The sequence below is a fragment of the Bactrocera tryoni genome, chromosome 3 (assembly GCF_016617805.1).
Source record: "Bactrocera tryoni isolate S06 chromosome 3, CSIRO_BtryS06_freeze2, whole genome shotgun sequence".
Lineage (NCBI taxonomy): Eukaryota > Metazoa > Arthropoda > Insecta > Diptera > Tephritidae > Bactrocera > Bactrocera tryoni.
Window position 1 is genome coordinate 8,906,450 of NC_052501.1, and position 11,426 is coordinate 8,917,875.

Below are 11,426 nucleotides of genomic sequence, written 5' to 3' on the forward strand. Positions count from 1 at the left end.
TTTTATTTTATTTATTTATTTTTTTTTTTAAATGTACTTATTTACTTTACTTATACAATTTTATTGCATTGCCTCACCGAGTCACACACACATATTTAAAAGTCGCGAGCTTTAGTTAATTAAGCGTGAAAATGTCGTTTTAATTCAAGTTTAAACACATTAAAGTGCCGTTAATTTACGCTAATTAGGTTTTAGTATCTTAGGTAACTGTATTTAGTAGATTTTCTACACTAAAAGAGTTATTTACTGTAATTAACACATTTCCAGACAATTGTAAACACCACTTTGAAACAATTTTATTATTTACATTAAATTAAATTGTAACAATGTATTTAGAGGCTTAAATACTCTTTGAAAACTCTCTGGGACGTTGATTGAGGGGTTTGGCGTAATTAATTTTTTCAGGATTTTTTTCCATATTTCTACCCTTATCAGGTATATCCCGAAGGAAACCCTATAAAGTTCATATTTAAATGATCAGCAAGACGACCTAAGTTCATTTAGCCACACCCGTCTATCAGTATAAGAACTTAACCCTCAGTTTTTGAGATTGATCATTGATCTGAAATTTTACACACGTCCTTTTTTTCCTCAAGAAGCTGCTCATTTGTCGGAACCGCTGTTATCGGACCACTACAAGATATAACTGTCATACAAATTGATCAATTAAACTGGGGCCCTTGTATTGAAAACTTTTTTATTTGACGAGATATCCTCACGAAATTTACATCGAATTATTGTTGTTGTTGTTGTAAGGGTTATCTACTTTCCGTTAGGGTGGTAAGGTTTAGATAAGTTGTCATCGAGATCATCTAACGGTAGGGCCAAGAAAGGTGGTGTTTCGACCATAGGGTGAGGAGTGTCAGATGTGTAGGGTTAGCTGGGCCAGCAAAGAGGTGGTTAGAGTCCTGGAACTCGTGACATAGATAGATAGATAGATAGGCCAAATCTCACAACAGCCGTTTCTACGTTACCGGAATCGACCCGATTTTTATCTGGCCAAGGGTCCTTTCGGAGATCTAATCTCGTTGGGATTGGTAAGTTTTGAGATTAAGTTTGTCATCGGATTATTGACTGAGGTAATGGTATAATCTCCAAACGTATTGTTCGGATCCGAACCTTATAGCATATAAGTAGTTTCCATACAAACTGATCGATCACAATCACAAGTTCGTGGAACGAAATATTTTTGTTTGTGAAGTATGGGTACTTATGGTAGCTTCGGTACAGCCGAAGTTAAGGTTTTTTCTTTATTTAATATAAAACGGAGAGGGCGGAGTTGCCCGCGCGTTATCGCGGCGTTATAATTATCTGGCAACATTGGAAAGTTTGTTCATCCGAAAGTTGTAACTGTTATTTTAAAGGAGTGAAGCTGAGAAACCTTAAAGTTTTTATGCGCAAAAGGCAGTTAATCGAGCTGCTAACTAAATAATCCTGGTTAAAATCGTATATTCGCTTTCTGTACGTTTTCTCTGACACCCCTGCATCATCTTCATCACACTTTCAAGGAATTGACCTATGCTTTCATAAATATAGCGCTCTAGTGTTCATTAATGTCTCAAATCTATCAACTTTGTCATTTACCTCGTCTCTTCCTGTGGTGAACAAACCCTTAACACACTCTTCTACAATCGAATTGCTCAAAAATATTGCAAATTGTGTTGACAAGCCTTCTCCGCATTTGGCATGCAAATTCTCGCTGTGCGTAAACAACAACACCCACACATATATACACACTAGTTCAGCTTCTAATCATATAGAATATCATAATTTATTGCTTTGCCCCAATTAGGAAAATTGATTCGTCATACATATGTATGTGTGTCTATTATAGCAGCTATTCAGATAGCAGTAACATTTTCAAGTACACATTTTCGCACACAATGAATATGTATGTATGTAGTTATGTTAACACAAATCTGTTTACATACAATAAATATATTATTATTATGTATTTAGTGGCAATGAATATGAAACGCTTTTTCATACATAAATTAACTCGAACGACTTTGAAAACAAGCTACAAATCAACTATGTGCCCATACGAGCTACAAGCATATTTAAGTATGAATATATAGTTTTGTATTTATGTATATCTGTATGTATCTGTTGCATATTTATTATGTATGTATGTATATTCCGTCAGTTGGGGCGCGTTCTGGCCACGACAAAGTTTATTTTTACAGACATACCTACTGTAGCTGGAGGATAATGACTCAGACTAGCTAGCTACTATTAACTTTGTTTTAACTACACAAATACATATGTATGTATATGAAAGTAAATGCAGGCATTCATATAGTTACAGTTAACAGTTTTTATGCGTTTAATAAACTCAAAGCGAATTCAATGTCAGAGTTATAAAACTTTCTCTGTACATAAACTTTTAGTATTTATTTACATACATATGTATACATATACAACACATGTAGCCATATGTACATAAATAGATTTAGCAAACAATGTAATTAGTAAGTCGTTGTAAATACATATATTATATACAGCGGCTCCACAAGTGTCAGTTTGCACTCTGTGTTCATGTGACTTTGTCCATTTGTTTACTGTTTACATGGAAAATAGTTACGAAGTTATTGCATTCGTGCTTGGCAACGAAAAGGACGCGAGTCAAAATCTCACCACGGTGACTTAGAATGACGGAAAAATGTTGTATTGTAATATCGCTTGTAAAATAAATTTTATTAAACAGCTACAAGCCTTATCTTTCCATGTAAGTGTCGGCACATTTTATCTAAACTCTTGTAAGTAGTACATACATAAGTAAGTACAACTAATCGCCGGCAAATTTCAATGCAATGGTAGTTAAGTGTTATTAATACGTTATCTTTGTGTACATAAGATAAAATCCAATAGCTTTGTGGTTCTAAATTTTATGATTTATGCGCTTATTCCGTTTAGAGATAATAAATCTTTCAATAAAGCAGAAAACATAGGAAGTAAGAGTCTAGGAAATTACTACTTTTCCAATATGAAGACAATGAAACAGAAAGGTATGTACATGTATGTGACAAAAGAGTACCCGGGGAATTTAATAATTTTCAAAAAAATGTATTTTGCTAAATTGGTAGGACTGTCTTTAATTACTATGCCAAATATGAGCGCGACCTGTCAACCAGTTTGTTTACAGCAGCTGCTTAAGTCACCTCAGTAGTGCGTTTTTTACAATGCATAAAAAATATCGAACAAAGAATTTATCTCAAATTTTGAATCTCTAACCAAATTACGTCTGCGGAATCATTGTGAATGTTGGAAAAGGCTTGCGGGGATTCAGTTTTATCAAAAACACAAGCCAACAAGTGGTACAAAGCCTTTAAAGACGGTTGAGAGATCGTTGAAGACATGTTTCGTTCTAGACGATCTTCGACCTCTTCTACTGATAAAAATATTTATAAAAAGTGAAAGATATGGTCCTTGAAAATCGTGAGGCAAATGTTAGAGGGTTGGCAAGAGAGCTCGACATTCTTGCGAATGCGTTGGATATTTTGGGCATGAAATGCGTTCTTGCTCGACTCGTCCCGCTGAAGCTGATTCTTTTTCAAAAAGAGTACGATTGCGACCGAATTTAAAGCCAAAAATGCTATGAATATCATCGATCAAGAATCGTATTCACCAGATTTGGCTCCGTATGGTTTTTTCTTGCACGCCGAAATGAAATTGCCGCTCCATGGGATCCGTTTTCAGTCCATCGAAGAGATGGAAAAAAATGCGCTGAAGGCCATCCCATGTGTTTCGAGAACTGGACAAATCATAAGTATAATATGATATTTAATATTTTGCGTTGTATTTTAATTTCTGGGTACTTTTTTGTCACAATATATACCTAAAGCTCTCCATTAAAATTTTTTGTTCTAATTGAAAATTGAATTTTGCCAGCACAAAATCGACCAAAATTATGGGGAAATTCCACTTTTTTATCAAAGACGCTATCTTGTCTGATTGATTTGGTTTTCATACGTGTACAAAAATATCTAATAATTTTTTTTTTGTATTCAATTAGGTGTAACTCTTAAAACAAAATGATACATACCTCTGCATCTATTAATTCCTCCTTTTTCTGTATTCGACATTTTGATATTGTCTGAAAATAGAAGAAATTACATCATTACTTGTCTGAATTATATATTTTAAATGCGTTTGGTTTGTTTTTAATTGCCTAACTCTAGCATTTTTAGCCACTGTTGGTATAAAACTTTCTGAATAGATTGAGATTTAATGAAACTGTACTACTTTTTATTTTGGTTGAAGTCTTGACTTAGCTAAGACACTCATAGAAAAATCAAAACTGCTAATTTGGAATGATAATTAGGGATTTAAGACACTTAAGGTTTAAATTTGTATATTTGTGTATGAAAATCCAATTTCCAACTTGTTTTGATAATGTGGCAACCTTTATATAAGCACGCATACAGATATACTACCCATGAAAAATGATTATTTGTAGGCAACTTTTTGTAAAAAATTTTTTTTGGATAAATTAAGGTAATTTTAAAAAGGTAAAAAAAGTTACCCAAAAAAAATTACCTTAATTAAGCAAGCAAAAAGCATTTTCTATAAAAAGTTCCCTACAAATTCATCATTAACAAATTATTGCATGTAATTTATAGCTTTTTAGGCAATTTTTAATTATCAAATGCGATTAAATTCAAATTTGATTTATTATATCAAATACAACACCATCATTTTAATAGCTACAAAAAACTGCTAAAGCACGTTTTCAGCGTTCTAACGAGCATAAAATGTTTGTAGCAGCCAAGTGACAACAACAAAGCTGCAAAAGGCCACGTTCCGCCAATAGAAATTGAAGAGCGATTTCAAGGTAGTAAACTCACTAAAGCGATACAAACGTGCATACAAATGGCACATATGGATAAACATATATACTTATGTATATGCATATTTACATACATATGTATATGCAATGCAAATGCATGCAAAATAGCAGAAAAGTGGAGCAGTAACAAGCGAATTCAGTTTTGCTAGAGCAGAACTTTAAAAAGCACTCCGCGTTCATTTCAATTACAATTCTTAAAGTGATTGTAATGAATTTGGCAAAAAAAATTAATTTATTCAAAAGTGTGACTTTGTGACATACATGCATATAAATACATTATAATGCTTTCGATTTTTGATTCTTTCTTGGTTTGGCACATGTTCGAACATATGTTGACATGAGCAGCCATATTGCTTTATGTTTTCTTTTTGAGTAATACATACTGACAAACATACGGCTATGTGAGCTTTTTGTGAGCTTAACGAATCGATCTCCTAGGATCACATCAAAATTTGAAAGATAACAAATTTAAAAGAATATTGATGTTGGAGATAGTTAAAAAAAAATAAATTTATTTTCTTTTTGTGAAGACAAGTTAATAAAAAAAGGCGCATGTATTATTTTATTTTAATAAAAAATTGCATTTCCTATCTAACATTATTTTCCGATTTATAAATACTTATTTGTTTATTTAGACGCTGTAATAACTTATTACACCAAACAATTAATAATATTGCTCACCAGCATGCCTGATATATGGCATCATCAAGTTGCCGGTAAATTACTATAAACTTATGCATATAAATGTACATACTTAATTATGTGCATGTATAAAACAAAGCCAAGTTGTTTATGCGTTGTAAAATATAAATAAAACAAATAAATTGTTTCATGTAATAAAATATTGATTACACACAGAAAACTAGAGAATAAATTCATTCTCTCGAGTTACTTATTTTATTGCCCGTGTGACATTAATTCTGGTTCATCGTTGGTTTTCAAGTTAAGCACAGCAAAGTTGATGAAATTAACAATATTTTGGTGTTACTCTATGGCAAATGTTTTAATATTTAGTATTCTAAGAGAAATTCGGCCTTTCACGACAACAAGGTAGGGTCCTAAGTAAACAGGACCTTTAAAAAACACATAACAAATGGTTTTTTCGGCAAAATCAATATATTTTATTCAAAATAGTCTCCTTCTGCTTCAATACAGTTTTTGCACGGTCCAAAAGCATGTCGAACGAGTATTTTAGTTCGTTGGCCGGTATGACGGTGCAAGCATTCTCAATGGCCTCTACGTTTGCACAACGCTTTCCTTTCATAGACAAATGCATTTTGCCGAAAAGAAAGAAGTCGCACGTTGCCTTATCAGGTGAATACGGGGAGTGCTTAATGGTTAAATTGTGATTTTTGGTCAAATAATCGTCCTTCGAATGTTGGATTCTGAGCAATTTTTGGTCATTAGTCAATTTGTGCGGAACAAACCGTGCTCACACCTTTCGTAAGCCCAAATGTTCGGTCAAAATGCGATAAATCGATGTTTTGGAGATATTCAATACCATTTCCATGAATTTCAATGATGATTTCGGCTGATTTTTGATGAATTCACGCACAGTTTCGATGGAATTTCCGGTGATCACGGATTTTGTTTGGCCCACATGTTGATCGTCATTTATGTCCGCCACTTTGAAAACGTTGAAACCACTCGTGCACTCTTCTACGGGATAGGCAACCATCGCCATAAACTTGCTTCATCAATTGAAACGTTTCGGTAAAAGTTTTACCAATCTTAAAACAAAATTTAATGTTGGCTCTTTGTTCGAAGCTCATTTTCGCACCGATAACACAAGCATACTGACACTTAAAACGCAATAACTTCATTTCCAATCAATGAAATGTCATGAAATTCTCACTGGACAATCGATAAAGATAGCAGATTCTAACGCATCAGTCGACATATAGATGGTACTACCAGTGGGCGCTAGATTCAAAACTTTTTAAATAGATTCCTGTTTACTTTGGAACGCACTTTGTATGTCTTCTGCACATTTTTCCAGCGCAATCGCTTTAATCTCGACAAAAAAGGAATATTGGTGGCCAAATGACATGCTTATGGGATTAACTGAATATACATATCTACTTATTTTGTCTTTTTTGGAAAATCTTCCGAAGCAACATAAGAGTTTTCACTATAGTTCTTCTTTCCCTTGAATTGCTGTGGCATTAAAGCATCAATATTATTACACATAGTCATTTTATTTACTGCATTTTACTACTGCAGCAACCAATATACCGGCTATATTTTGGGTACATATTGCTTGTAGATATGTATAATAATAAAACTGCGTCTATATACAGACAAAAGATTTGGAAATACTTTTCTATGTAATATAATTAGAAGTTGTGTCTATTTGTGCTTATTTACTTACATATGTATGTACATATGTCCTCCAACCTGCATGGATACATCAAATTCACTATCTAACATATGCTTGACAAGCCCACTGACTCAGCATAGGCATCAAAACCAATTGTTGCATGACGACGCACACACAAGTGTGTAAATACAAGCGCCATTGACTTTTCACATGGGCGTACCCAGATTGGGGCTGATACAATATTACTCAATGCCAAAGAGAGATTTTGCTGTGCTTATATTTTGTTTCAGAGGGGTGAGAGTGGAAGCATTTTTGACTTTTTTGAAACAAATAAATTTAATTAAATGAAGGAAGGGTATGCAATGTGCATATAAAATAATGAATATTTTTGATATATCACAGCAACAACTATAAACCACTTAGTGCGTCTCTTTAAGCAAAGCCAATGACCGCCACTGCTTGACCGGCTTATGTACATATGTATGCATATAACATATTTACATTCAAAGATTAAAAAAGCACATGCTATGCGACGGTCTGCAATTATGACGTATGTAGGCATTACTACTTATTTAGTTACACAGATAAAAAAAAAACAACTTAATTATCTATGGGGTATTTGACTTTTCACATGAGTGTACCTAAGCGACAGTAACTCATATTTCAGCGTAATTAAGTTGTGTCACATATTAGTGTGCGTACGTACCATACATAGTGTACAGCAATAAATTAATCGTACAACAACACTGAATGTGCCATTTGTATGTATAGTATATACCTATACATTAATGTGGAAATGTCAGCTCGTGCTTTTTCGAAAACATCGAAAATGTGACAGCCGTTGGCTTCTATGTACACCTAGCCATTTACATTACGTACATCTATGTAAGGATGGGTTTATTTTCACTAGATATGTGTGTATTTATATATGTATACATATATACTTCTGATACTCATTTCCCAAAATATTGTGCTTTACTCTTGTCGTTCAAGAAACCGTTCGTATTTCCTCTAATTAAATTTGTTAATTAGTCAAAGCTGTACATTAACACTTTTATATGCTGCGAATTTAATTGACACTATTAAATTGTATAAAATTATCGGAGTTTTTTGTGTGGACATAAATTCTTAAAAAAAACTACATTTTTTTACGCTCAAACGTAAAAGTAAATAAAAAGCCAAAAAAAATTTTTAAATGTTTCACTTCTTTTATATTGATAAAAATAATTTATTATACATTTTTTAATAAATATTTTTTATTAGTCGAAATTAATTTTTATGTGGATTTTTTTTTCAAATTTGTTTAAGATCAATTATAGTCAAAAAAAAATATTTTTCTAACCATTTAATTTTAATACAAAAAATAATTTATTAGGTGGGAAAAGAAATTTTTTAAGTAAGGAAATTTTTTTTATTGGAAAAATTTTTATTGGAAAAATTTTTTAAGTAGAAAAATTATTTTTAAATTTTTGAAAGGTACGATGTTTTTTAATCTTAATTTAATAATCTTTTAATTACGATTTTTTGTTTACGAAAAATAAATAAATTTTTCTCTTCACCAATATACATATATGTACATATATATGTATATATTTCTTTTAATCTTATTTAAAATAATTATATTTTTAAATTTCGTTTAAGTTCAACTTTTTTAGTAGAAAAAAATAATTTTCTCAACCATTAATTTTTTTAAGTGTATTAATAATTAGAAAAATTATTTTAATATTTTTGAAAAGTACGATTTTTTTCACGTTATATTTTTATGCAAAACTAATTTATAAGAGGAAAATTTGTATTTTTAAAATTATGATTTGCTGTTTACGAAAACGAAATTTTTTCACCATTAAGCATATTTTTATCCAAAAATGAATTTGAATTTTTAAGAGAAAAAATTCTTATAAATTTTTTTTTTTGTGATATTACCTCCATTGCATCAAACAATTTACAAGTCTGGTAAAAGTGTCGATGAATCGAAAAAAAATGATTTCAAAATATTTAAACACCATTGGAAAAAACTATATTTATAATATTTTTCAAACAGTGATCCAAAAAATATAATTTCTCTTTGGAAAGAAAGCTTCGATTAAAGAAAGCAAATTTTAAATCAAAAGTTTCACACACAACACAGAAAAAAATATATGTATAGGTGGTATATTTACAATATTTCCAAACAGTGCTAGGAAAACAACGTCGATTTATTAAAAAATAATTGTCGATTAATCAAAATAAATAACATTTTTTACACCATTATATCAACTTTCTACAAAATGGTTATTAAATAAGTATATTAATTTATTTTGAGAACGATTTGTAATTAGGCATTAAAAAATATTTATGTTTGAAAAGAATTTGTATGCATTATTAAACATATTTTGGCACTTTTTTATAGTTTTAAACAATAAACTTTTTAAATTTACGTTAAATAAATTTATTTACATTAAATAATTTTCAAAAATAATTTTGAATTTTTATTGAAAATAATTTTTATGCATTACTAAACAAATTGTGGAACTTTTCATAGTTTAAAAAACTAATAATTATTGTGTATTATTTGAATTTGAAAACATTTTAGAAAAATAAATTTACAATTTTTAATATTAAATTATTTCCATGCATTAAATTTTATTCTCGTTAATATTATTACACTTTTTGTTAAATATTTAAATTATTTTCTTTATAGCTGCACAAAAAATTTCATTTCAGTTTTATTTATATTTCTGTTAATAATGCAATCGGTTAACTTTGCTTCAAAGTATCCAAATTATTATTTTCTAAATTACATATTTAAATTACTTGCTTTATAGCTGCACAAAAAATTCATTTCATTTCATTTCATATTCTATTTATATTCAAAATATTTATAAATATACATATTTTCTATATATTATTGTATGTAGTCAACAGCGCCACTTTATGGTGTGAGAATTTCGTAAATTACTTTCTTTGACATCGCATTCATTTACACAATTTACAAGCAGCGCTGCCAAAATTTATTTCATTTTGTTAAACGCTTTCGGCCGGTTGCCACACTACACATTTTAGATCTAGCCGACATTTTTTTTTTATTCTTTTGTATTTTCAGTATTACAACGCAGCATCTGCTTCTAATGTGTCACCCCTCAGAACAGTCTATTTTCAAATATCAACGCTCAACTGCCGATTTACAATGTACAAAAACAACAAAATTACCTTTTTCACTGTTAACTTTCGAAAGTTTATTTATTATATATAATAAGTTATTTTAATTTAAAACTTTAGTACTTTTCTAGTTTTATTTCACCGAATTTATTTTCCGCGAAACAATTACATATGTCAATAATGCACTGGTGCTTTAGGTGCCGCGCCAAAAATCACATTTGTTATGGTTGTTGCTCAACTAAGGAACTAAGGTGTGTGTTATTGTACGTTCTCGAACTGAAAAGGTTCCGAAATCAACCAACTGTCGGCACCACTGCACAAATTCAACTGAAAATATCTCAGCGTTGACGCGCCTTTAAATTTGCTCGCTCTCAGTTGGCGAGTAGATGAGGCACATGGCAAGAGTGCAGGCAAACTCGCGTATATACTTATGAAAATATATATTTGTGACGCGCTAGTGTGTATGTTTAGGTATATTTATATATGGATTTTCGTCACGATATTCGTACCTCGTGGGTTGATTGTTTCAACAACCCGATTTTTATTCACTCTGCCTTCTGGCGTGTACTTGTATTGGTGTATATCGCTCACAGGTTTGTTTGTATGTTTGCATAGCTGTGCGTTCACATGCATATTAATGCGCATATATGTATGTATGTTTGTATGTATTTTTATGGAAATAGTGAGATGTGCATTTGTTGTAGAAGAACTCTATTGTTTCTATGCAGCTTCATTAAAGCTGACTATCCTTATACTAGTAGTTCCCTAAATATGTTTGTATGCATGTAGGAGAGCGGTTGGAATAAATTCATGTAAATTGCATTTAATTATTTAAAAGTGTGGAAATGAGTTTTATATTTGCGCTATATTTTCTGCATGAAAATTTTAACTTTAGAAGTGTGTATGTTGGTTTATATACCTTGATCAGGGTATATTCAATTTTTCTTACAAAGTAACACCCAGAAAAACATCGGAGACCCTTTAAAGTATAAACTGATTAGGGTGACGAGCCAAGTCGATTTACCCCTGTCCGTCTGTCTGTCCATATATACACGAACTAGTTCCTTACTTTTTGAGATATCAACCTGAAAATTTGCTCACGTCCTTTTCTTCCCAAGA

At 31.1% G+C, this 11,426-nt stretch overlaps 1 protein-coding gene across 2 annotated transcripts in view; it reads right to left on the reverse strand.

Annotated features, from left to right (window-relative positions):
• LOC120771427 (sialin) overlaps positions 1-10,633 on the reverse strand; it is a 30,990-nt gene extending 20,357 nt beyond the window's left edge. Inside the window, exons 1-2 of one of the 2 annotated variants that reach the window (XM_040099417.1) lie at positions 10,362-10,633; positions 4,046-4,098 (exon numbers count right to left, since the gene is read on the reverse strand). In XM_040099417.1, coding sequence (XP_039955351.1) covers positions 4,046-4,085 — 40 coding nt within the window. In that variant the 5' untranslated portion in view covers positions 4,086-4,098; positions 10,362-10,633. Of the gene's footprint in view, positions 1-4,045; positions 4,099-10,358 lie in introns of both variants that reach the window. The other variant, XM_040099416.1, reaches the window with a different exon arrangement.
• Positions 10,634-11,426: the final 793 nt, after the last annotated feature.